The sequence below is a fragment of the Dermochelys coriacea genome, chromosome 10 (assembly GCF_009764565.3).
Source record: "Dermochelys coriacea isolate rDerCor1 chromosome 10, rDerCor1.pri.v4, whole genome shotgun sequence".
NCBI lineage: Eukaryota > Metazoa > Chordata > Testudines > Dermochelyidae > Dermochelys > Dermochelys coriacea.
In genome coordinates this window covers 45,159,894-45,186,015 of record NC_050077.1, presented here as the reverse complement: position 1 = coordinate 45,186,015, position 26,122 = coordinate 45,159,894, and the positions used below count along the sequence as shown (strand labels likewise).

General features: G+C 42.2%; 1 protein-coding gene across 8 annotated transcripts in view; it reads left to right on the top strand.

Annotated features, from left to right (window-relative positions):
- Nucleotides 1-26,122, top strand: part of CSNK1G1 (casein kinase 1 gamma 1) — a 251,007-nt gene that overhangs the window by 154,051 nt on the left and 70,834 nt on the right. For all 8 annotated transcript variants that reach the window (XR_006274914.1, XR_006274913.1, XM_038418853.2 and 5 more), the window contains one exon: nucleotides 22,942-23,093. Coding sequence is in view for 6 of the 8 variants with exons in the window: in XM_038418853.2 (XP_038274781.1) it covers nucleotides 22,942-23,093 (152 nt within the window). In the remaining 2 variants the exon portion in view is untranslated. The remainder of the gene's footprint in view (nucleotides 1-22,941; nucleotides 23,094-26,122) is intronic.

Genomic DNA, 26,122 nt, shown 5'->3' with positions numbered 1-26,122 from the left:
CAAGCACTTGCAGCATTTTGCTCATTTTGGGATTGTCATTTACTGTGTGAAAAGAACATTTAATGTGTTTGGCTAGAATCATAATTCATTTTTATGAATAAAAATGTGAACATTTCTCAGTAATTTCTCATAATGAAAACACTGTGTTTTCACTTGAAAAATGTGAAATGCATTACTTATCAGAGCCCAGTTATAATGGCAGCAGATTAGCATGTCCAAATAGTCAAAGAAAATAAGAAATGCCAATGCTACTTATTATTTTCAAAATTACTAGGTGATTAGGGTCTTCTCTCTGCTTGAGGTGAAATCTAGATCATTTGTGTTTTTGCTAGTGGCAAGAACAAAAGTGCTCTTTCTTCTGTCCCTTTCCCCACCTGTTTTCTAATTTTTTTCCTCTACATCTTCAACATGTAATCTCAAATTGCTCCAATGCTATTCAGTATAGTGGATTCATTATACCATTACTTCCTGCTAAGATACAGGAGGCATCCTAGTTGTCTCAAATAGATCCGAATTCTTCTAAATTAACTTTTCTTTATGTAGTTTGGGCTGCAGTGAAGTATCAAATAAATACAAAAATTGCTCTCACATTTCTGTGAAGTGCAAGAGGCAATAAAGTTAAAACTTGGGAAAGCTGCAGATGAAGACTAAGTCAAGGGGGAAACACTGAAAGCTTGCTGTGAGCCTATTGATAAAATTGCTGAACTTTTCAACAAAGTATGATCCCAGGAAAAGCCTCCTGACAATGGGAAAGGCATTATCAAAATAGCAAAGAAAAGCAATAGCCTAAGCAATAGCAATATCTCCTTTTAGTGATTGGTAAAGTCTTCTGCAGTATCATCATAAGCGGAATAAAGGAAGTGGTTGAGACAAAGGTAAGGGAAGAGCAGAAGATCATTTGTCAACCAGATTTTTATCCTGAGAATAATCATAGACGAGAGCATTGAATGGCAAGAACTACTCATCATAAACTTCATAATTCAAACAAGCATTTGATAGCCTCTGTTGTAATTCATTCTATAACATCCTGAAGTGTTATTGGTATGCCCGCAAAAATAATCATCAAGGGTTTATAGCAAGGTGCAACATGCACAGTAAAGAAAATGCAGGCTTGAGTGAACGGTTAAACCTATTAGGAGATTTAGATCTTGCAGCTGATGATCTTGTAAGTGACAGGTCAGCCAACATGCTAGTAAAGACTGAAAGACTGTCTAGCATTGCAACCCCCCCACCCCAAAACAGGGTTAATAGTTACGAAAATCAATCCTAATGAGAACCCCAGCAACTACCAACTCAAGCATTTCATAAGAAGGCAAACGAATACAAGGAGCAAGTCAATTCACATATCTTGGCAGTAACGTGCAAGCCAGTGGGGATGTCCAGGAGGAAATGTCACAAATTGTCAAGGCTGCAGCTGTGTAAACAAGATTTGGTCATTGAAAATCTACAACTTAAAGACCAAATGATGAACCTTCAACTCAAATGTTACTTCCATCTTGATATATGGATGTGAAAGCTGGAAATCCACCAAAGATACAGACGTCTAAATGCCTATTAAAACTGGTACCTTAGACAAATACTAGGTATTAAATGGAATGAATTGATGACACATGCTGAGATTCATCAGTTTTACAGAAAGCTGCAAACAAGGACTTTCTTCCAGACCAGAGGATTACCACTGGGGATGTGGAAATGCCAGTAGAGCTCCTGGGCCACCCAGCCTATCCCTTGATCCCATGGCTCATGAAGCTGTACACCAGCTACCTTGAAAGCAGCAAGGAGCGCTTCAACAACTGGCTCAGAAGGTGCAGAATGATAGTTAAATGTGCCTTTGGTTGCTTAAAGGGTCACTGACTATGTCTCCTCGGGAGATTATACCTCACTGAGAACAATATCCGCATGAGCATAGCTGCCTGCTGTGCGCTTCATAATATATGTGAAGCAAAGGGGGAGAAGTTTCCTCAGGGGTGGAACATGGAGGTGGATTGGCTGTCTGCTGATTTTGAGCAGCCAGATACCAGTGCTATAAGAGGGGCTCAAAGGGCAGCTATTTGGATCAGGGAGGCTTTGAAGGAGCATTTTAACAATGAGCCACAGTAATGTGTGTTGATGTAATGTAACAATGTGGCATTGTTTTTTGGCACTGTGTTGAAAACTTGTCAGAAAAGGAACTATCACTTTTGAGGAAAATCGCCTTGTCCTGATCACAGAAAAACATCCCAAAGGATTGCTACTGCCGCTGAACTGTGTAATAACAGAGTCTGCTAGTGTAACAATGCAAAGGCACCTATTGCTATTATGTGTTAGCATCAGTCACCATATTTTGGAGAATAGTAGATTCATTCTGTTTCCATAAGGTTTTTATTCCACGGCCATGCAAACATTACCCAGGTAGTGCTGAGGTAAACTTAATGCATACAGGGAAAAGTACCTTTAAAAGGAAAGAAACATAGAATTCACAAGCACATACACCCAGCTGTGAAGCCTCACTGGTGTATGTGCAGCTGTCAATGTGTTTCATCTCCCGTGGGTGGAGTGCCTTGAGTACTGTTGTGGCCCTGGAAGATGTATGGAAAGTGGAGGAGGGGGAGCAAAGGGAGGTCCTGGAATTCAGTCCTGTATGGGCTGCAGTGGGAGACTAGCATGGATGTGTTCAGCCTGGGTCAATCAGAGACTGCAGCATGTTTGTTTGCTCCCTAAGCAGTGTTACCTCCTGCTGCCCATTTCTCCTGTCCTCACTATCTCTCTGCATTTTCTCATTGATTGCTACCCTCCAAGCTCTGTGCTCATAATCTGAAGTACCAGAGGCTTGCAGGACCTCCTGGAACATGTCTTCTTTAGTCCTCTTCTTTCTCCTCCTTATCTGGCCAATTCACTCCACCGATGTGCATGAAGAGACCCTCAAGGCCACATCTGCAGTTCATAAAGAAACAGTGTCAGTGCATTTACACCCCTTGATCCAAAGAAGTTACAAGCACAACTTTCTCACTTTCCCTTGGGAGTCTTAGAGCACTGTGGCAGCCCCAGCCATGGTCAGCATGGCCTGAGGGGGAAGGGGCGAGATGGGATAACAAGTGGGGGTAGCACTAGATTATCAGTACAAGTGCAGAATGTTATTGTACTGAATACTGGAACCATTTTCCACAGGTGGTGGTGACTGTAGCTGATATTTCATTCCTGAGGGTAACCATGGCTGCAGTGGAACAGCTCCTGCATCCATCTGGCTGCTGACCAGGTCCATATGCTGCTAGCCTGTGCGCTGCAATGGCGCCTGCTGAAGTAATTGCTGAGTGGCATGGCAAAGTATCCTATCATGGGGGAAGAAACCAGGCAGCCCACCCAAGAAACCTTCAGCAGGGGATTACAGATTACCTCCAGGAAAGTTTTCTGGAGATCCCTATGGAGGATTCACAGGACACCTGGTGTGCATAATCAAACTGTTTCGCAGGGCCCACTCTGCCTAGCTCTACAGGGGAATGAGAAGCAGATAGCAACTGTACCTATATTGGTTATTTCTCTACCTCTTCTAGCCTCATTGTAAAAAGTAGTACATGAGCCAATGTGTCCCTGCAGTATTGAAGCAAACTGAGTACTTACCAGGGGTTCCCTCCCATGCATCAAGCTCAGAACAGCTTGACTGCTGGGAGTGGCTAGACTGCTCAAGAATCAAAAAGAGGTCATGGCTCGCCATGCCACTGGATCTCCCTGTCACCTGCCCCCCATCCTCCCCCACCTCCACTTCCTCATCCGACACGTCGTCCTTGGGGTTCACTCCAGTGACTCCAACCCTCCCCACCCAAAGTATCCATGGGGCTCTTGGCGGTGGAAGTGGGGTTGCTGCTGAGGATGTCATGCAGCTCCTTGTAGAAGCAGCATGTCTGCGGCTATTTGCCTCCCTTGCCTTCTGGTATGCCTGCCACAGCTTCTTGATTTTTAACGTGGCACTGCTGCATGTCCTGATCATAGCCCTTCTCTTCCATGCTCCAAGCAATTTGTTCAGAGATGTCAAGTTCCTGTGGCTGGAAAACAGTTGTAACTGTACAGTCTCCTCTCCCCACAGACCTGACAGATCCACCATCTCCAGTGTACTCAAGGCAGAAGTGCACTTACTCTGTGGAGCCGGGAAGTTGCTATGTTAGCTCTCTGTGCCAAGCAAACAGGAAGAGCAATCTGAAAACTTCCCAGGGCTTTAGAAGGGGAGGGGTGTATACCTGTGTATCTGGCTGCAGAGCAGCGGAGTTCAAAATGGTGACCGGAGTAGTCATGGTGGGCATTGTGAGACACCTCCTGGAGGCCATTTATGTCAACATAAGCACATAATGTCTTCAGTGACACTAAGTGCTACACCTCTCGCTGAGGTGGTATTTTAGGTTGGCATAGCAGGCGAGTTAAAACAGTGGGAGGAGCATTGTAGTATGCACACCTCCATAGTTAGGTCGATGTAAGCTGCCTTCTGTCGACCTAACTCAGTAGTGTAGACTAGGGCTCAGTGTTGCAGCTAAATACAAGGTCAAACATAGTTAAGCATAAGTGGTTAGTGGGTTACAGATTGTTGTAATAAACCATAAATCCCCCTTTTTGTCGTATAACTACAGGGGTGTTAACTGGCCACGTCACCTTGAATAGTCCCCTTAGAATGTGTACTAACCACTTATGCTAAACTATGTTTGACCTTGTATTTAGCTATGATTCTCTGAGTACCTTTCCCAGACTTGAGGAAGACTCTGTGTAGTTCAAAAGCTTGTCTCCCTCACCAGCAGGAGTTGGTCCAAAGAAGATATTACCTACTTACCTACTTTGTGTGTCTGTCCTGGGACCAACACTCCTACAACATTGCCAAAGTATGTTAATTGCTGCTAGAAGCGCACTGCCTTGGCTCTGCAGGACTCAAAGCCAGAGCACAAGAGTCATTCTCACCTGCTGAAGGCTCCATGCTGTACCCAAGTGGAATGTGCTACTGTAGCTAATCAGACTGTGCAGTAACATTATAGTATTAGCATTTTTACAAAGGAGATGACTCAATACCTCATCAAAGGAGAAGGAAGATGTTGTAATGAGGGTTGGCAATAACAAGAGAGCTCAGTTCAGAAAGCAAGTGGTGCACTGAGATGGAGAGGAGAGAGTATGAATCAGAAGAGATCGTTATGGCAGTGTCAAAAGGGTTGCTGAGAACCCATCTGGAACAGGATGAGCAATTTCAAGCACCATTTACAGAGAGGATATGCAAGAATGGGGACAATAAGGTAATAAGAATGATAGTGTCTCGCAAGAGAGGTTAGAGAAATTAGAGTGAGGGGTACACTCATATGGATACCACAGTAGTCTGAGGATAAGAGGCTCATAAACCAGAAGGGCAAAGAGAAAGGTACTTTGGGTTAATTATATATTAAAATGTTCTTTGCCAATGTTTGTTTAAATATAATTTAATACTTCCAATTTACATTTCCCATTTATACTGTTTCACATGGACAAATCAGTGTAACTTTCTGCTTATAATGTATTAGCATAATGCTTCAGTTCTGAGATGTAAACAAGTCCCTGCAGTCTTAAAAAAAAATAATAATTAGGAAATTTTTTTTTGACACTTAATTTATTAGGTGTTTTTCAAAACACCTACCAAACAGGAATTTTAATCTAAACTACCTGAAATTGCTAAAAAGATGATTCGCTAACAGGCATTCAAGAGAAATCATTTGTACAAGATTAATGTTTAGCATGGACTCCAAAAGACAGGAATAGAATCCAGCTCTGTGAACATAACCAGAAGAGTTGGACACACTTTTGTCTTTTCTCTCTAGAAAAGTCAATATGGACTATTACTGCCTGTTATCTTAATATTGCAAGGAAAAAAATAATTAAGGAGAAGGCTACATAACCCAATTAGTATAGCTTTGAATATTTCGTGAGCATAGTGTCATTATCTACTGTATGCAGAAGAGAGAAGTTGTATGTAGAAGTGGGAATTTTATTCACTGATTCCCTTTTTTTCTTTGCAACATTTTTGCTATTATGGTAGTGGCTTTAATTTTTAAGAACTTCTCACTGAATTTTCGAGGTGGATGATGAATATAGTATTTATATTGTGCTAATCCCAAAAGCTTGTTGTGCAGAGGCCTGTACTTAAGTTGACCAAGATAACAAAAGATACCTCAGCCTGTTACATTGTTTGTCAGCAAAAGTTGGAGTCAAATTGACAGATACAAACTGGATTGTTTAAATAAAAAGAATGATGTTAAGGGGTCTTCTAGTCTCCTGCTAGTGACAGGTTGGCATGGCAACGAGCTGAAAAGTTCTGGATATGATAGAAGGATGTTTATGGTAAAAATCAGATGTGTTTTGATTTGGTTAATTCAAATGGAATGAGGTTGCCATCCCTTCTTGGACATTGTTTATCCTATCTGATGGTCACTAAATGGGGAGAAAGGGACACCTGGACTGGAAGAAGTAAGCTTTACCATCATGCCTGCTGCTAGTCCTACCCTCTCCTGATACCGTTGGGCCTTTGTCATTTTGATTCTGAAAGGTATCTTGACCGGAGCTGAAAGAGGATGACAGTTCTACCTTCATTGGCTTCATCCCGGGGTGTGCACAAAGGGGGGCAGCAGGGGTATGCCGCCCCCTACCCCCCATCTGTCCCTGCTGCCCAGGGAGGGAGGAAGCAGCAAAGCAGCTGGCTGCTGACTAAGCACCTCCTCCCTACAGCTGCAGCTTGCTTCTCCTTCCCTATTGCTGGAATCCCACCTGTTGCCTCAGCCTTCACCACCTGACTCACCTCAGCAGGGGATCTGCAAAGCAGGCAGCAGCACTGGGACTCCAGCAGCAGGGAAGGAAAAGCAGCAGCTGTAAGGATGGGGGGAGGAGGTGCTCAACTGGCAGCTAGCCAACCTGCGGCTTCCTCCTTCCCTGGGTTGCAGAGATACAGAGTGCCGCTGCCAGGGGTAGCTGCTGCATCCGAGCTGCTGGAAAATGCAGAATGCTCCAGAGGCTTCTGGAGAAATGGCGGGATGGGGGTGGAAAGCAAACCTTTCATTTGTGCTTATTTAATGTCCCCCTCCAGAAGCGGTCAAATTAAAATTCCTGCACGTGCCCCTGGCTTCATCTAAAACCTGAATGATACCTGGGACATGAATCTTGGATTTGTGATGTAGTCCCTCCTTTATGTGTCATTTTCCTTCCTCGCCTTATTTCTCCTCTCTCTCTCCCCCCTTTGTCTTCTGTCTAATAAGAGTTTGGCTTTTCTGGACAGGACTCCTCCACCTTCTCAACACTGTTGTGAGCCTGTTGCTGGTAGGCAAACTAAAAGCAATTCTTTAAACCAATATTTCTCAACTTTTTTGATACCAGGGACTGGCTTGCTGTCTTCCTAAACTGTGTCAGGGAGGTCTCCGGGTCCAGCACTGGTCCATGGACCGGTCTTTGAGAAACGCTGCTTTAAACAGCCCGATGCTAGTACAAATTTAATAAGTCTCAGAGTGGCTGATATTAGACTGAGTGTTTGGCCTATGTTTCTCCAGCAAGACTGCAAGTGGAAGTCAGTACCAGAAATGCAAGCTGCATTTTCAGTTTTGTTTCTTTTCTTTCCCATCTTGCATGCGTTTGTCTCAATTTCCCTTAAAGGAAGCTGAATTGGACTTCAGCAGCAGCTGCTCCAAACCATCTCAACTTTTTCTCTGTCCCACAAAAGGCAGTTAATTTTGTGTGTGTGTGTGTGTGTGTGTGTGTGTGTAGAATATGGCTAAAGGGAAAGAAATAAGCAATTATTAAAATAAAAGCCTTACTTTACATTTGAGATGTTTAAAATATTTACTTTGTGTGTTTTAATATACAGCTGAAGATTTTTTGCTAGTGATTATTAAAAAGGGATTCTGTAGTGGTAACTTGAATGTGAAAGTTAGTATTAAAAAAAAATGTAGCTGTACCAAGGCTATACAATTTCTTAAACCCCAGTTTTTACCATTTGAATTTGGTGAAGAGTGAACTACAGGGGATACATGCAGTTGCTTTGTAAAGAATTGTGTGCTCTAAAAAGGAAGAAACATTTTAGGTAATACATAGTTTGGCAGGAGGGTTAGGAGGTAGTCATGGCATAAGGAGCCTCTTAACTGCCCAAGTTTGAAAATAACCAGAAGTTATTTTCAGTTGGTACCATAGGGTAGCAGTTAATTGGTTTGTGAAGTTAGCTGTAGTCTGTCTTATTCCTGGGGGAGAGCTTCACTTCACAAAAGCAGTCAGTATCTCAGTTGGTCCCCTTCTCAGCAGAGAAAGATCAAGGATCAAATGGGTCACAAATTAAAGTATTCTTCTACAATAAGATGTAGGCACTTTAAGGTGCAAGTCTTCACTTTTCAGCTGGTTAAAGTTTGGTTTGATCTTTAACAGAGAAGGTGGTCAGTCTTGGTTACTGTCAGTCTGGAATTGTTCATTCAGCTCCCAACAGACTACAAAATCTGCCTTGTATTGGTAGGTACAGTTACTCTGTCAAGTAGATCTTTCAGAACATGGGGAAATGTACATTGCTGGCACCTGAATTGAATCTGTTGCATTTAAAATGGTTTTGTTTCCAGAGCTTTCGACTTATTCCTGTCCATATTTTTGCAGGTCCATTGGTATCGCTAAATGTTGGTGCTCTGTCCAGCAGGTTGACCTCTCAGTGCCATTCTGATAATGTCAAGTTGTAATGAGTCTGTCCCACTGCTAATGATGGAATCCCTGGTGTTGTAAACCTTTATTACTGGGTTGGGATGGTGACACATAGCTGACATTACTCAGTAACTTCAGTGAATGGCAGTGTTCTTCTGCTTCATTTGATTCTGCTGTTGCCAGAAACTGCTTCCACTATGTACAATGTGAAATATATTGGAGAGAACTGGTGATGCACACTTTTTTACTCCTTGCCTAAAGCTTTCCTTATGATGTCTTCAGTTTTAAAACCGTCTGAGAATTAACTGTGATACAGGGTTTTTCAGTCGTACTTTGAGATATAAAAAATAATAATTTCATGGCCTGTTAAGTCAAGTTTAAAGGAAGCAGCATTTAGGAAAGTTGTTTACAATTTATTCCTTTTAACAAAACTTGATCTTTCATAAAGCTTTTGTTCTCCTGTTTTTATAGGTAGTACTGTATAGATTCATGGATTGTAAGGTCAGAAGGGAACATGCTGACCATCTAAATAGGACCACCTGCATAACACAGGCAGTAGATTTCACCCATTGTTGGGATAAATGCAGAAATTCAACTTGTGGTTGAATTGGAGCTTATCTTTTAGCAAGACCATGTAGAGGGTAAAATCCTGGCCAGTGCATGTCCACATTGCAGTTAGACACCTGAAGCTGGCTCATAAAAATGACTTGTGCTTATGGTTGGCTTGAGCTATGGGGCTATTGAATTGTGGGGTAGATGCTCAGGTGGGAGCCTGGACTTTAGGAGCCTGAGAAACAGGAGAGTCGCAGAGCTCCAGGTCTGCACATTAATTAAACAGGCCCTTAATCTGAGCCTCAAGAGCCCCAGTCAGCTGGCATGGGCCAGCCACAAGTGTCTGACTTCTGTGGATATGTTTACATTGCAATTAATGGCAAACTCTTATTGACATCAGTGGGGAGACCGAATTTCACCCTGATTTAAAGATTATAATTGACATCCTTCTCCATATAGTGTAATCTGTTCCCATGGCTTAATATGCTAATTTTGTTTTTAAAAAATGCCCTATTTATCATTTGAAGTTTGTCAGCTTTAACTATGTGTAGGGCTACTTTACATATTTGCTATTTGTCATCTTATGTTTATGTATATCCTACAATTTTGAGTTCTCTTCCTTGAAAAGTAAACTTTTTGCTCTGAATAAGAACTTCAGTTTGCAAAGTCAAAAGTCCTGTTCACTGCTTTTGGTTTGAGATCTCACAATAGGTTTTATTTTGTTTGTATAATACTTATGCTGCTTTTTAGTGCCTGTAGCATAGATAGCCTTTTGCAAGATTTCCACTGGCTAATCTGGTACGATTTATCCTTGCATCAAATGCCAGCCCTTTGTTTCGGGTCAGATAGCTTTTCCCACATAAAGGATAAGAACATAAGAATGACCATACTGGGTCAGACCAACGGTCCATCTAGCCCAGTATCTTGTCTTCTGACAGTAGCCAACACCAGGTGCTTCAGAAGGAATGAACAGAACAGGCAATCATCAAGTGATCCATCCCCTGTTTCCCATTCCCAGCTTCTGGCAAACAGAGGCTAGGGACACCATTCCTGCCCATCCTGGCTACTAGCCATCGATGGACCTATCCTCCAGGAACTTATCTGATTCTTTTTAGAACCCTGTTAGAGTCTTGACCTTCCCCGCATCCCCTGGCAAAGAGTTCCACAAGTTGACTGTGTGTGATGTGAAGTAATACTTCAAACTGAAAAGTCCCAGTCTTATGAATCAATCTATATATGAAAACTGTTCCATACCCCTATTCTTTTTTTTGTGGCCTTTTTCTTTATCTTTTCCAATTCCAGTCTTTTTTTGAGATGGGGTGACTAGGTCTGCACACAGCATAAAAAATGGTGGGTGCTGAGCACCCACTGGCAACCCCCCTCTCAGCACCTCCCTCTCCCGCTAGTGCCTCCTGCCCACTGGCGGGCCCTGCTGATCAACACTTCCCCTCCTTCCCTGCACCTCCAGCCCACTGCAATCAGTTATTTCATGGCATGCAGGACTCTGGAGCGAGAGGGGGGAGAAGTAAGGACGCAGCATACTCAGGGGAGGGGGCGGAATGGGGTGGGAAGAGGCAGAGCATAGGTGGAGTGGGGGGTGGGAAGAGGTAGGGCAGGGAAAGGGTGTGGCCTTGAGGGAAGTGGTGGGGCCTGGGGCAGAACCAGAAGTCGAGAACCCCCTGGCACAATGGAAAGTCCATGCCTGTGGCCCGCAGTGTTCAAGATGTGGGCATACAATGGATTTATATAGAGGCAATATGATATTTTCTGTCTTACTATCTGACTATTTAAGGATATTTTTTTTAAATAGCAACCTCCACTGTAGTAATAGTGCTTAACTTGGAAGGCTGCATTAGAGAATTTCTGGACTCTTAAGTAGAAGACTGATGCTGCAATTATTCTTGTTGAAATGGAAGATAGTATTGCTCCTTTGATTGGTGGTGGTTGTTTTTTGGACTATATGGGTCAGTTTTCCACACAGTGGGAGCAGAAACTGGTGATTCAGAACCAAGGTATCTTCTAGTGTGAATTGTTTTTAACAAAATGTACACATTGATTCCTTGAACAGAGATCAGAGACTGCATACAGGCATCTCCAGTATTGCGAACCCCAAATGTTCACAGATCATGAGTCAGGCATACTAAAATCATGAGATTATGAAAAATAATAGATTTGGTGTTCTTTTTGTTTGCTTTCTGCTTTTTGAGTTTTTAGGGTGCAGTGGGGTCACATTTTGAGGCTATTTTCACAGCCACAAGGGCTAGAAATTTACTTTTTTTCTTTTTCTTTTTTTTCTTTTCAATGAAGGCTGAAATCATCACATATCCACATGACTCCAAGAGCTGGGGCTTTAAGGAAAACCATAATTATCATGACTCATGACAAAATCATGAGAGTTAGCAACACTGCAACTCCCATTTGCAGAAATCTTGATTTAAAGCACCACTGCCCTTTTACCAAGACATATCTTGGGGATCTGTCTCCCTTGGGCTCTTCTAGAATCTCAATTTAAACATACTTGCGTTGTTTTATAATAGGATTTAAGGCATAGGCACCTCTAGGCCGGGGGAGTGCTCAACTCCCTGCTCCACCTCAGGTCCCTCCCCCACCCCACCTCTTCTCCCAAATCCCCACCCCTTCTCCACCTCTTCCTGGCGCCACTCCACCTCTTCCTCCCCAAGTCCCTTGCATGCCATGAAACAGCTGATTGTGGCAGGTGAGAAGAGTTGATCGGCGGGACAGCAAGCGGGCAGGAGGCGCTGCGGGGAAGCAGGGAGCTGGCTGCCAGTGGATGCTAAGCACACAATAATTTTTTTCAGAGTCAGTGCCTATGATCGAAGGCAGTGGTCTCCAACCTTTTTATGCCCAAAATCACTTTTTGAGTTTAAGAGCAAGCCAAGATCTACTCTGCCCCTTCCCCGAGGCCCCGCCCCTTCCCCAAAGCCCTGCCCCACTCACTCCATCTCCCCTTCACTCCCTTGCTCACTGTCCCCCACCCTCACTCACTTTAACTGGGCAAGGGGTTGGGTTTGGGTGGGGGTGCAGGCTCTGGGCTGAGGGATTTGCCATGTGGGAGGGGGCTCTGGGCTGAGCCAGTTGCAGGGGATTGGAGTGCAGGAGGGTGTGGGCTCTGGGAGGGAGTTTGGGTGCAGGAGGGGCTGGGGCAGGGAGTATGGGGTGCAGGAGGGGGCTCAGGGCTGGGGCAGGGGCTTGGGGTGCAGGAGGAGATATGGGGTGCTGGCTCTGGGAGGGGGGTTGGGATGCAGGCTCCTGCCGGGTGGCACTTACCTCAGGCGGTTCCTGGTTGGCAGCGCAGTGAGGTTAAGGCAGACTCCCTGCCTGTCCCAGCCCCATGCCATGCCCGGAAGGGACCAATGCATCCCTGCAGCCCCCAGGGGAGGCACGTGGCTTTGCACGCTGTTCCTCTTTGCAGTTCCCTGTTCCCGGCCAATGGGATCTGCGGGGGCAGTGCTTTCAGGCAGGAGCAGCACGCAGAAACCCCTCCCCACCCGGGTCTTGGGGGGATGCTGGCCGCTTCCGGGAATGGTGTGGGGTTGGGCCTATCAGGGAGCCTGCCTTAGCAGCAGCCCTACTGCATTGCCGGAGATCGCGATCGACTGGGAGAATCTCCAGGACTGACCAGTCGATCACGATCGACTAATTGGTGACCACTGATTTAAGGTATGGTATTAGCACATACTAGTTACTACATGTATTAAAATGTCTAGCCTTAACAAGGCACATAGTGCTTAACACATGTTAACTGGTCAAGTTGTATTAGCTAATGTGCTAAAATCACCCCTTTAAATCTTCATGTAGGTGACACCACATTTTCCTCCCTCAGAACCTGGGAAACCCTTATCTAAAAACTAGCCAGGTAGGACCACATGGCCTGAAAAGATAAGCCTAGGTATTAATTTTGTGCAGATGCTTTGCAATACAAAGGAACCTCAGGAAAGATTTCACTGCCCAGGCAAAGGGTACTTAAGCTCGCATAGTCCCCTTACTTACTTGTTTGTGTGGTGTTTCACCCTGAGTGTTTATACAGCAATTTAGCACAATATTACTATCTATTGCCACAATAAAAGAATCTCTGTATGAGATTCACACATACTGTATGAATAAACTGTTGGATGTAGGTAGCATTTACATCATAGGATTTGTCTGGTAGAGTAATTGAAAGCCACATATAAAATCCTGAATGATATGGAGATGCTTTTGTATCTGTCACTAAATCATGAGTTCCATATAGATTTCTCCATTAAAAGCCACTCTTTACTTACATTGCTCCAGCTAGTAGGGAAGAACTAAATCGTAAGGCCAAAAGGATCAACTGATTGGACCACTTGCGTAGCACAGACCACTGAACCCTACCTAGCAAATCTGCATTAAACCTATAACTTCTGTACATATAGTACATATAGCTATCGTACATATATTTCAAAATATATCCAGTCTCTATTTAAAAACTTTAAGTGATGGAGTATCCACTATGTCCCAAAGTAAGTTATTACAGTGGAAACGGAGGTCATGTTACCTCTTTACTTGATATTCCCCAGTTTATACATCCAAGAATCCACATTAACCCCCTTAACTACAGCATCACATTAGGAGCTCATGTTCAACTGGTAATCTGTCATGACCCCTAAATCCTTTTTCATTGTCACTGTTTTCAGTATATGGTTCCCTATTTTGTAAGTGTGACATACACTTTTTCATCCTTGTTGATCTTGCATTTGGCTGTGTTCAAATGCATGTTCAAATGAGTCCACCTACACAAGTGATTCAGCTCAGTCTGTACAATTGACATGTCCTCAACACTTACTGCTCCCAATCTGCTATATTGAGATCCACCATATCCCATAAAGGAATTGGTTCAATAAGAAAGAAGCATGCGCAGCACCATGCTTATGATAAGCTCCAAGTGGAGGTAATTCTGAAAGCAGCTATACTTAATAAATAATGATATATCAGTTTTTTGTTATTTTTACCACATCCTGGGAAGAGAGAAGTGACAATGGCCAAGTCTGAATACCTGAGGTGATGATCTTTCAACTGTAATTTTTGTCCTTTTTGAAGATATCTGATTTCTTAAAGGATTCAACTTTTTGGCTATTTTGAAAGAGATGGTGAATTCTTGTGCTTTTTTTTTTTCTTTCGCTGAGAATTTTGTGTTCATATAATTTTGAATTAAATTTTTGCTGGTTTAATTTATCTGATTAAATGAAATGCATATTTACACTCCAGTGACTAGTCCCTGTCCCTGTTCTGCCAGATTCTCAGCACAAGGCAATGTTTTACCTTCTCACCCAGAGCTGGCAGTCAAAAAATGTAATTATCATATCTGGCTTCCCAAATCAGAGTCTCCTAGTCAGGTTGTAAAAGCCCTCTCTGTCAGTCCATGCCACTGACCATCCAGAATAATGTTTGCCCCCTCAGATTACTGTTGCCTGCTTTTGATAATGAACATTTTTGAAAATAAATATTTTAATCTGAGGTACATCTGTCCCTGAAAACACACAAACCAGATCTGGTACAGTAGCTGAGTAGCATGAACCTGGATGCAGTGCAAGGAGCCTCACTTATGCCAGTTTTATTCCTGTTGTTTGGATGGTTCTGGAATAAGTCACAGTATTGGTTATAGTATAGACATACACTTGCTGGATGTCTTCATACAGTTCTTTATTTTCTGAGTTATTTTTGTTCAGTTATTTTGGGACATCTTTGAATGACCTGTTAATTCCCTGTGACAATGTGGGTGAGATTATATCATTTATTGGACCAACTTCTGTTTTTGAGAGAGACCAGCTTTCTAGCTACACATAGCTCTTCCTCAGGTTCCCCTGGCTTTTGGCCAGTTCTGTCTTTCAGCAATGGAACCAGATTTGCATACTATCAGTATTCAATATATGCTGCTCTCCCACTGGGCTAGACTCTGTGCTTTTAATGCACTGTATAAAAAGAAAGGCTTAAAGATCAAGATTTTTATAGTAGCTTATGTTTTCTGCTTCAACTAAATCATATCCCTTGTACAATATAATACTACAAGAGAATCCACACAACTCAGTAGCGTTGTCAGTCAAAGTCATATTCAGGTGAACAGTTGGCCTCTTCTTTGGTCTAAGGAAAGCTCGTTGAGGAGCAATATTAAATAGATTCTAAATCTTCATTTTCCCAAATTCTCACTGTAGTTAGGAGAAGTGGGGGGAGAGATTCCAGGGATGAGAGCACTTTGGTGGGGAGAATTTTTGTTTTTTTGAAGTAGAAAATGGGATGCACTCCAAGTCAGAGTATTAATTGGATACAATTGTCATATCTCCGTTTGCACATTACTTCATGAATAGTGAATTCAAATAATTATTCATTTAAATCGTGGTATATTGAGCTGCATTAGTTGGTGGTGCTCTGTTATCTTGATAAACAAGAACTCAGCTTCCTGTCCAGGGCACAGGGATTGGAAATGCAATAGAGATGACAAGGTTCATGTCTACATGAGGAGTGTCTCAAGATGCTCAATGGCAATCTCTCCAACCAGGATCTCCAGCCTCTGAAGTTTAGTTATTAACTTTAATAATAGGAGTGCTTGAGGGTGGGGAGAAATGGAGACTAACCATGGAAGCTTACATTCATGCACTGACAAATACTTCTGTTTTGAAAAATACTTAGACAAGAATGACTTTAGTTGTGCATCTTTGCAGCCTGTTTGCATGTCTAAAATGCAAACACTTTGAAACTGAGGCAATAAGTCTACTAATTTGCTTGGCAGAACAGCTGCTAAATGAGCAGAAAATAGAACGATATTAAGAGAATCCATATTCTGCGTAGTGTCAAATGTCAGGCAATGGTGACTGCCAAGTTACCTATAGCATAAGTAAATTAGGCTTGGTAAAGTGAGTAAAGGGTTCCTGCAACCCTTTAAAACAGTGGGAACCCTTAAAAACTTGGCATTTACCAATATTACCATTTAGATGTTTCAGATACCACCACCTTTTGGTAAGTACAGGACAGACCACAAACAGCAGTTTAAAGAAAAACAAAGCAAACCATAGGGCAAATGGCCATTTTTTAACGGCATTCATGATGAATACCAGCACATCCAGTGTATCACTTTGCTAACAACTGGAAGTGTTTGCAGGTTGTGAAGCATGTGTTTGGCCCCAAATCTTGCCTCTCAACTGTTTAGAGAGAATTAAACCAAAGAAACTGTCCATTGATCTTTTTTGGAAACATCTGACATAATAATAAATAGCATTACACTACACAAAGTCCTCCTAAGATAACTAAGATCAAACTAACTTTAGAAATATAAGTGCTCTTCCATCTAACATATTCAACTGGGTATGTGTGGGTCTGACATCACAAACTTGTGGCTTTTTGGTCTTCCCACCAATTTGAATTCTAGACCAGGTCTTCTGTGGAAAAGGTTTACTGGTATAGCTGTACTGCCAAATCTTTCTGATGCAGACATAGGTTATACTGGCAAAAAAGTGCTTTTGCAGGTATAGTTTATACTAGTTTGGTAAGTGAAATAAGCTATACTAGCAAAAGCACTTGTATACCAGTACTACTGCTCCTACACTATGGCTTTTGCTGGTATAGAAATGTCACCAAAAATCACTCCCTTAACCAACATCGGCTGCCGAAAGCCAGGCAGGGGAAAACACCAGGTGTGAGAGGTGTTTGTTAGTGAAATTCCTCAGGAAGCAGGTAAGACTGCTGCAGAACAAGGTGGCTCATCTGCATAGCATCCAGGAGCATGAGGACTTTGAGAGGATGCACATGGAGACATCTGGGATGTAGGATGGTAGCCAACTACAGACGACTACAGCAGCACAAGAGGAGGAAGGAGAACTGGTTGCTCTGCAAGGAGCAGACTAGCTGTTGGCCACCTCAGGCAATAGACTGTGCTTCCTCTCCCACCCGTCCCAGGTCCCTGTCCATCTAGTTGAAGGACCGGTATACTGTACTGTCAACATAGGGTGAGGAGCAGAACTCAATGACTGAGGAGGAGAAGCCATTTGTTCCCAAGACTGGGAGGTTTGCAGCTACTGCACCTGAGAGAAGGAGATAGAGTGCTTGTAGCTGGGGACATCCGTCTGAGGGGAATGCAGGCATCCATCTGGCAACCTGATATGATGTCCCAGGAAACGAGCTGTCACCCTAGAACCCATGTCTAAGACATTATGAAAAGATTGCTGAGGCTCATCTTCCCCCTGATAACTACCCCATACTGCTCATCCACATAAGCACTCATGATGCTGCCATGTCTGACCCTGAGCTGATCAGGGCTCTGGGAGTCAGGGTGAAGGGGTCAGGGGAGCAGGTTGTGTTGGAGCAGTTTGTGGAGGATAAGGACCCAAGCAGGGACATGTGCATCCTGGTGATGAATTAATGACTGTGCTCATGGTGTCAATGAGAGGGCTTCGGCTTCCTTGACCATGGGATGCTGTTCTGGGAAGGAGGTTGCTGGGAAGAGTTGGGGGTCCACATGACCAAAAAGGGGAAGAGCATCTTTGTGCACTGACTCACCAACCTAGCTGAGGAGGGCTTTGAACTGGGTTCAATAGGGACAGGTAACAAAAGCAAGTATAAAAAAGGTGAATTTAACAGAGGGTTAAATATTGGTGGGGGAGCATGGAAAATTACATTAGGGTCATAGGAGTGACGAGGAAAATCAGCGGGGTACTCACCATAGGTCCTGGGGGTGTTCAACTCCTCGGCCCCACCCCACCCCTTTTCCCAAGTTACCACCACCACCCCCTCTTCCCGCCCTGCTCTTACTGGCCTGCACAAGAGTTAGTAGCCTAAAACAATAAGATAAAGGATGGGAGAGAGAGAGAGAGAGAGAGAAGAAGAGTGGTGAAGTAACTTGCCCAAGATCAAGCAAAAAGTCAGGGAATAGCTGGGAACAGAACAAAGCTCTGAATCCTAGTCCAGTAGCCTATCCACTAGACCAGAATTTCCCGAACTGTGGTACATGTACCAGTGGTGGTAAGTGAGCTTGATGTTCCATCCATTCACTTCCCAGCAAGTTAAGGTGGTGTTTCATCATGAACTAATAAAGTTGCTTTACTAGACTGTGTACTAAGGAATTATTTGTTTTGTGTGGTCATTAAGTGATAAGTCAGCATTCTGGAATAGGAACAGGGTGCATTTTTTACTACACAAATCTTACAGAACAAGAGGAGCTATCCCTTTAGAGTGGACCCACTCCCTTGTTGCCTACATTAGTCCTTATACAAAATCATATGTTGGTCATTGAGTGGGGGCAGGGTTGTCCTTTATTTCCATACTGCAAGTACTCAAACTGTGTGGGGGAGAAGAGAGGAGCTGGTGTTCCCTCCTTTCTTCCAGCATTGCCATCGTTCCAGTTGGCAGTTAAACGGACTGTTCATGCTTCTGCAACTGTTGTCTGCACCTCTTACCATTGCACCCATGTTTTTCAGAAAAATATTATAAATGAGTGAGTGTAAGAGTTCTCTTGTGGTGTATAAAGTATCAAATGGGCAATATGAAATGAATTTTGGCCTTATAAAAATATATACACATACTTTTGTCTCTTTTAAAAACCCTTTGGTTTCACCAACTGCCCTGTACATGCTTGCAACCAGGAAGCAAGCTCCATCCCTTCTCGTGGAGGAAATAAGGCAGCACGAGGAATAGAAAAATGGTTTCTGTGTGGCGAAGTCCACTTGGTTTTAGTGAAACAAAACCCTGGAGTCAAAGATTCAGCAGATAGGCCTAAGCATGTTCATTGTTTATACCACATAGTTGTTTCATTAACATGCCAACACTTCAGGTGACATGTATTACAGCCATCCCTCTTGAGGGACCTCTGTTGGCAGAACAGGATAGAAGCAGAAGTGACTGCTTTAGGATTGGATCTGTGACCCTTTTCCCTCCCATTCCCCAAAGCATCAAGGGAGAGACAACTTCAGCACAACCCGTGTGCTAAGAGTCTGGAGATACAGGGTCACGCTGTGGTTGCCTAACTCTTGCCATCACTGATATTGAGGACCATTTTATTTGCAAGTGGAGATGGATCTTGTAAAGAGCTCCACACAGAGAAGGAGCTTTGAGGAGTTAGGGATAGTGGTATTTAGGGGGATACACACTGAGCCCTCACGTTTAGCACAGGGAGGTTGTTAAAGCTACCTTATTTTCTCTTTTTCTAATCCTTTGGGCTTAACAATTTCCTCTTGTATCCCTATCTTTGACCTCTTCTTCATCTGGGAACCCACATTTTTCCTAGTTCTGCCCAATATCAGATTGTCAGAGCTTCCAATCTGCCTCCTCTTTGTCCCTCCAGCACCGTTGGTGACCTGCTTCTATTATTGGAACCCAATATGAGTTCAGGGCACCTGCTGGGAAGTTAGATCATATTGGCACTCATTCTTTTTGACAGTCAACAGTGCCAGTAAAGTGTACCAACTAATTCCAGCTGTGTGGATTGAGATGACCCAATCCTTACTAATGAGGTGTTGCTGGTCTACGAAATGGGATATTTAAAACCCTACTGGAGCTGACTTGTCCCAGTGCTACTCATGCTTTGCTCTTTGAATTGATTCTGTAGTGAAGAAAGAGAACAATCCTGAGCTGGACTTCTCTTTTCTAAAAGAGACAGTACATTCTTTTTATTGTCTTACCTCAATTGTTTGGCTCAAATCCAAAGATCCATTAAGTGTTTCAGACCACAAAGGTCATCTTCTCAACACTGTAAATGTTTGTGTAACTGTTGAACATAGAACATAAAAATTCTGGTGGCTAGACATACAGTTTCTGCAGGTATTTTAAGTACCTCACTAATTTGTTCCAATGACTGTATACAGTATAAATCCCCAAAATTAAGTGAACAAACATTGTTTTAAAAAATATAGAATAATCTTTGACAAACAGTACTTTGTGTGAACAAAGTTTTAGTTATACTGGACAAGGTTTAAGTATACTTCATAGTATGCTAGTACAGTTCAATAGGATTAAGTTTTAGTAATAAGAAACCTCTATACAACATTCATTGCATTTTTAAGAACTGGGGAGTGCTATTGTTTGTGTTGTGAATCATGTATTGTGTGGATTAGCTGGATTTTCCTAAAGGTACAGTAGAAGCAAAAGTTACTGTAGTTGTGAGTTTGCTCTAATTTTACGTGTCCTCCTGTTATGCTTATAAGAAGCACATGGGATCTTTTTCAGGGAAAAAGGCAATACGCCCCATTTATAGAGAATACAGCAGTTAGCATATGCTTTTTACACACACACACACACACACACACACACTCTCTCTCTCTCTCGCCAGTTGATGTTTATAGTTACCAGTCCAGAGTCTGGATCAATCTAGTGGCCAGCCAGATTGGTCATAGAGGGGAGCCAGGCTCTGTCGGTTTCGATCTGATGCTCCTGAAGTTGTGGCAAGACGAACCCAAAGTCCCATGGCCAAGCACCCTGTTCATATAGTCTTTTTTTCTCTGTTGAAGTCTATGGATTTTGCTGTGTCAGTTTGTGACCGGTTACTCCTTAATTGGTGTTGTTTTTTGATGTTAACATTCCAAAACACCTGCGAGAGGGTCATTCTGTCCTGGTTTCGATTTAATCAGTTGTCTTGTCTTTGCCTCCACCTCACGGTTGTCAGTCTGCCCTTCCTCACTTATGGATGCATGTTGATGGTTCTCTGGTTAAGTTTCTTCACTCCTCCTTCCTTGACCATCTGACTTTAACAATGGCCTTCACACCGTATCTTTTCCTGATGCATGCATTCGTCATTCACACAAACAGTCTTTTACAGAGGCCTTCAAAGGTAGACAAACAGCAGTGTTTTGTGTTGAGCAAGAAAGGCATTGTAAATTAAATTTTACTAACTCTTGTAATCAAAACAGTTCACATTGTGGCCCGGGCCTTCAACATTCCTCTAGTCTCATTAACATAAACACAATACAAAATCCTGTCTCTTACTTACTAAACCTTAAAACAAAGAAATGTTTATTTAACTAGAGTGCCTAATTTATAATGCATATAGGAAACCATAGTAGACATTATAACTTATCCTAAAACAAAAGGATGACCATAATTAGTCATAAGGATTGTTCTGGTCTGTCCCTGCCTTAACATCAGTACAGACACTGCCAGTCTGTCAGATGAGTTTCTACGAATGTCCCTGAGGGTCATTCCTTTCTGCTATTCAAAAAGGGTGGCTGGCAGGATGATCAAATCATACATTAATTCTTATAGTACAAATATAAAATCCTGCTCCTACACTCCACACCAACTTTGCTTGTGTGGAAGAAAATAGTATGTGATCAAGTAACTAACTAGTAACTAACTAATCTTTTTGCCTGGAACAGATTATATGTTATAAATGTATATTTGATCCCTTAAACATCATGTAATATACTGTTCTGTGACTCTTTGGCTTCACTGATGTCTGAGAACAAATTGTTTAAACAAACATCTAATTCTTGTCTATATGTGTAATTAATGTTATCTGAGCAGCTGGTAATCTATCTTTTGTATGTTAAAAATGGACAAGTCAATTCGGCATTGGGCTGAACTCTTTGAGGTTGTGTTTCAAAATAAGTATCCCCTCTCCTCGTTATCTTTTGAAACTGTTTATGGAGTAAAGGCTGAAACCATATTCTATAACAAAATACAATGCTTCTGCTACATTGTCTCAGACAGATGCAAGGAGGCTGAGTTCCTGTACTAGAAGAAACCTTGGAGTACTAGCTGTTGGCCCATATCACATAATATTGAATCAACTCTATGTATTGATCAATTGGAATTCTTTCACAGGGCAGCAAATTCAAGAAGTACAACTCTGCTTTGGTTAGTTCAGTGAGTGTTCAAAACAGACCAGTGCAACAGGAATCTGCAAGATCAGTCTTGTGTTGACTGAGCCATTGTTTCCCCCTTTCTGGTGCTCTTTGGAAAACAATTTGCGTTTATCATCCAACGTTGTCATCAGAATTGAATATACATTTTCTTTTATGGGCATGTTGAAAATGTATTCCTGTGCCTTTTTGCGGTCAGAGAACTGACTTCAGTTAGCAACCATTTACCAAGGGTTTTGTGTATGATTTAGCAAAATAATTTTACAGATAAGTTTAACTGATTTGATAAATTTCTTATTTCACCAAGTGAAATAAGATATAAAGATTAAAAATCTTTGCATTTTTAAAGGAGAGATTGCTTATAGTGCTTGTGTGTGTTTTGAATTATAACTCTTATTAAAATGCATGTATATTAACATAAAACAGATTATGTAAAGCTATGCTGAAAACAACATACATTGGTTTACAAAGGAGCCCTTTCTTGACCATATTTTTTTTTTTTAAATAAAAAGGTTTTACCTCTTTCCAGCTGCTTGAACTAGTCACAACATAGACTTGTTTGGGGTTCATGGCCCCCAAATGTTTAGTGTAAAGCAGGGAACTTCTTACAAATTATATCTTCTATGACCCAAACTTTTGCAGTGCTAGAATTAGATATTTCATGTGCTTATAATATTTGTTGCCCTAAAATCCATATGCTTTACAAAGGCTTACTTTGAGAAGAACCATGTACTGGTTTGCACTTCTTTCCATCCATATCAATAAATACATGTGGAAACTTTTTTCTGCTTGCTGTGCAAGATCTGTAATGGGGACTGTGAGTTAAGCAATAAAAATAAAGCTTGGGGACAACAAAGGGTCTGACTTGACAGGAGTAATACTAGTGCAGTCCTGCTCACTTGTTTAATTTTTTCCCCTGTTCTTACAGCTGAAGGCCTCCCCCAGGTGTATTACTTTGGCCCATGTGGAAAGTACAATGCCATGGTACTAGAACTACTTGGTCCTAGCTTGGAAGATTTGTTTGACCTCTGTGATAGAACTTTCACTTTGAAGACGGTATTAATGATAGCCATCCAGCTGGTGAGTAGTCACATTGCTGGCAGGGCCTCTGCCACCTTTTTGAACTATTCCAATTTGTGTTCTATCCAACAATAACTTAACTATTGATGGTGTGACAGGGTTGGGCCAGGTGGCTATAGGAGAGTAATAGAAGGCAGATATATGAGCCCCAGGCTCAGTAGGTCCCTTTTCCCTGGGTAAGGTAACAGGGAAGGTTCCAGAACAATCAGGAACCTTCTGGAGACAATTAAGACAGGCTGATTAGAACACCTGCAGCCAATCAAGAAGCTGCTAGAATCAATTAAGGCAGGCTAATCAGAGCACCTGGGTTTTAAAAAGGAGCTCACTTCAGTTTGTGGTGCGTGTGTGAGGAGCTGGGAGCAAGAGGCACTAGGAGCTGAGAGTGAGAACACTGGAGGACTGAGGTGTACAAGCATTATCAGACACCAGGAGGAAGGTCCTATGGTGGGGATAAAGAAGGTGTTGGGAGGAGGCTATGGGGATGTAGCCCAGGGAGTTGTAGCTGTCGCACGGCTGTTCCAGGAGGCACTCTAGACAGCTGCATTCCACAGGGCCCTGGGCTGGAACCCGGCATAGAGGGCGGGCCCGGGTTCCCCCCAAATCCTCCCAACTCCTGGTCAGACACAGGAGGAGTTGACCTGGACTGTGGGTTCAGAAAAACGGCCAAGCTGAGGGCTGCCGTGAAGCTCCAAGATGAGCAAATCCGCCAGTAAGTGCAAGACCCACCAAGGTAGAGCAGGAACTTTGTCACAATGGGTAAAATTAATAGCCATTGGCCTGTCAGCCCTTGCTGTACTACTCTCTTGAAGGATTTATTACTCAGACATAATAGTCTGAATGGGGTACAGAATCTCTAGATATGGGAGAAAACTACTACTTCCTCCAAATTTGAATAAAATTCTTATTTAGGAGGGACAGATAGTTAGTTCTGTGCTCTCCCCACTCTGTATTAAGCTTTGATTAGTCTTTAATTACTTTCTGGATCATTAATATGTATGGATATTACCAATCCTTAAGTACAATTGCTCAAGGGTCATTGAATGCCTAGTCCTCATCTGAGAGATTGTGTCGTTGCTGTCCCAAGCATCAAGAGTAAATCAGAATAGGGAACTCTGTAAGGTTCCAGGATGTACTTGAAGGAAAGATTCAGTTAGCAAGAAAAAGTCAAGTTGTAATTATCCTATTAAACCACTTAATGACTTGTTAGCTGTGGAGTAAGTTCATATTAACATTGCATTATGCCATGCATTTAACTGTAACTATGGTGTCTTGAAACATTATAGCATGATATGAAACAAACGCAGGGAAACGTACATTGTGTTAAAGTAACATTAGTCCTCCCTAAGTGATGTAAATAGTGCGGTTCAGAATCCAGGCAATTGGTAACTCACAAAACCACCATCTCCCTGGTGGTCAATGTGTGTGTACTTCCATACTTGGGCATGACAAAGTGAGACAGGTTCAGTGAAAGGTTTTAGTTTTGATTTCCTTGCTTATATTGTGCTTTACAGTGAATCTGAATTAGAACACTATTTTAATTCTTATCTTGACCTAGCCATTGACTTGCTGTATGGAAACATCACTTTACCTGTTTGTGACTGTTTTTCTTCCCATCCCATGTCTTGTCTATTTAGATTGTAAGCTCTTCAGGGCAGGGGGGACTGTTTCCTTCTGCGTGTTTGTACAGTGCCTCACACAATGGGACCCAGATCTCAGTTGGGCCCTCTTGATGCTACTGTAACAACAATAAGTAAAAATAATAATGTAGCTGTTCTGTATATTGTGTCTGAGAAGTACACTGTCAGTTCAGATCTTTAAGTTAATTATCAGAGGGAATGGAGGAATGAAAGATCACTTGGGCCCAATATGCACTACCATAGTAACTATGATCACGGCTGAACTTATCAGATCCATTCTTGTTTGTATAGCACAAATAGGTTACAGCTGTGAAAGAGAACCTAGCAGTTACAGCCTAGCAGTTTGTAGTACCATTTTCTTCAGGAGAGTCTGGTCCCTTTTCTCTTGAGCTATGTTTTCTTTTCCAATTTCACCCACTGTTCTCAGCAGTTTGATCTGCAGGGTTGGCCTGAGAGTGTAAGAGCAGCCCAGATGGTTCCTATAATGGTCCTCTTACTTTGCACTCTCATCTAGATCAGCAGAACTAATCACTGTGACAGACACATCTTAGGCTCTTTGGTGCATGTGCAGCAAGTTACAAACTGACAGAAAGCTTCAGCATCTTGTTTTTCATGCCAAGGAATCAACTTAATACTTCCTGTGACGTATTTAAAAATATATCTGTTTTATGAATAAATATGAAGATCTAAGTATATATAGCTTGGCTAAGAAACAGCTAGGGGCTAGAATGGGGGACTTAGATTTATAGATATGTTAAGGGAGTAAACAACCAAAAGGGAGAGGAATGAGTTAGGAGTAATTAGGAGTAATGGGAGAAATTACAAAGTAAGTGTTAAGCTCTATATCATGAAAATCTTTCTGGCAATGAGACCTATTAAATTGTTGTATAGAATCTCTAGGGAACAGATGAAAGCCTCTTGTTTAGAACATTTAAAATTAGACTACATGATAGGAAATAATCCTGCCTTGGCAGGAAGATGAACTAGGTGGGTCTTAATGTCTTTGCCATCTCCAATTTACACTCATATACAATGAGATGGAATCTTAAGGGCTTTTTTTCTTACTATAATACACCCTTAAAAGTAGTGTAATAAATGTGTGTATTGAAGCAGTTTTCTCCCTTCATTTCCCATTGAGAATTTTATAGGTATTTTAATCCTGAATAACTCATTCATCTTTGATGCTTTATATTGTCCTCTTAACAATATCAAGGTGACATAGCATTCTCCTGGCCACTTTTGCAACAGAACCCCAAGATAATTTACTTCAAGGAAACAACATTCCAGAAGTGAGGCAAAGTTTTACAGTTTAAAATGGCTTCTTAAGTATTGCCAGTCCCAAAATTCACAAACCATAAGTCAGACCCCAACAGATTGCAATTATTTAAAATG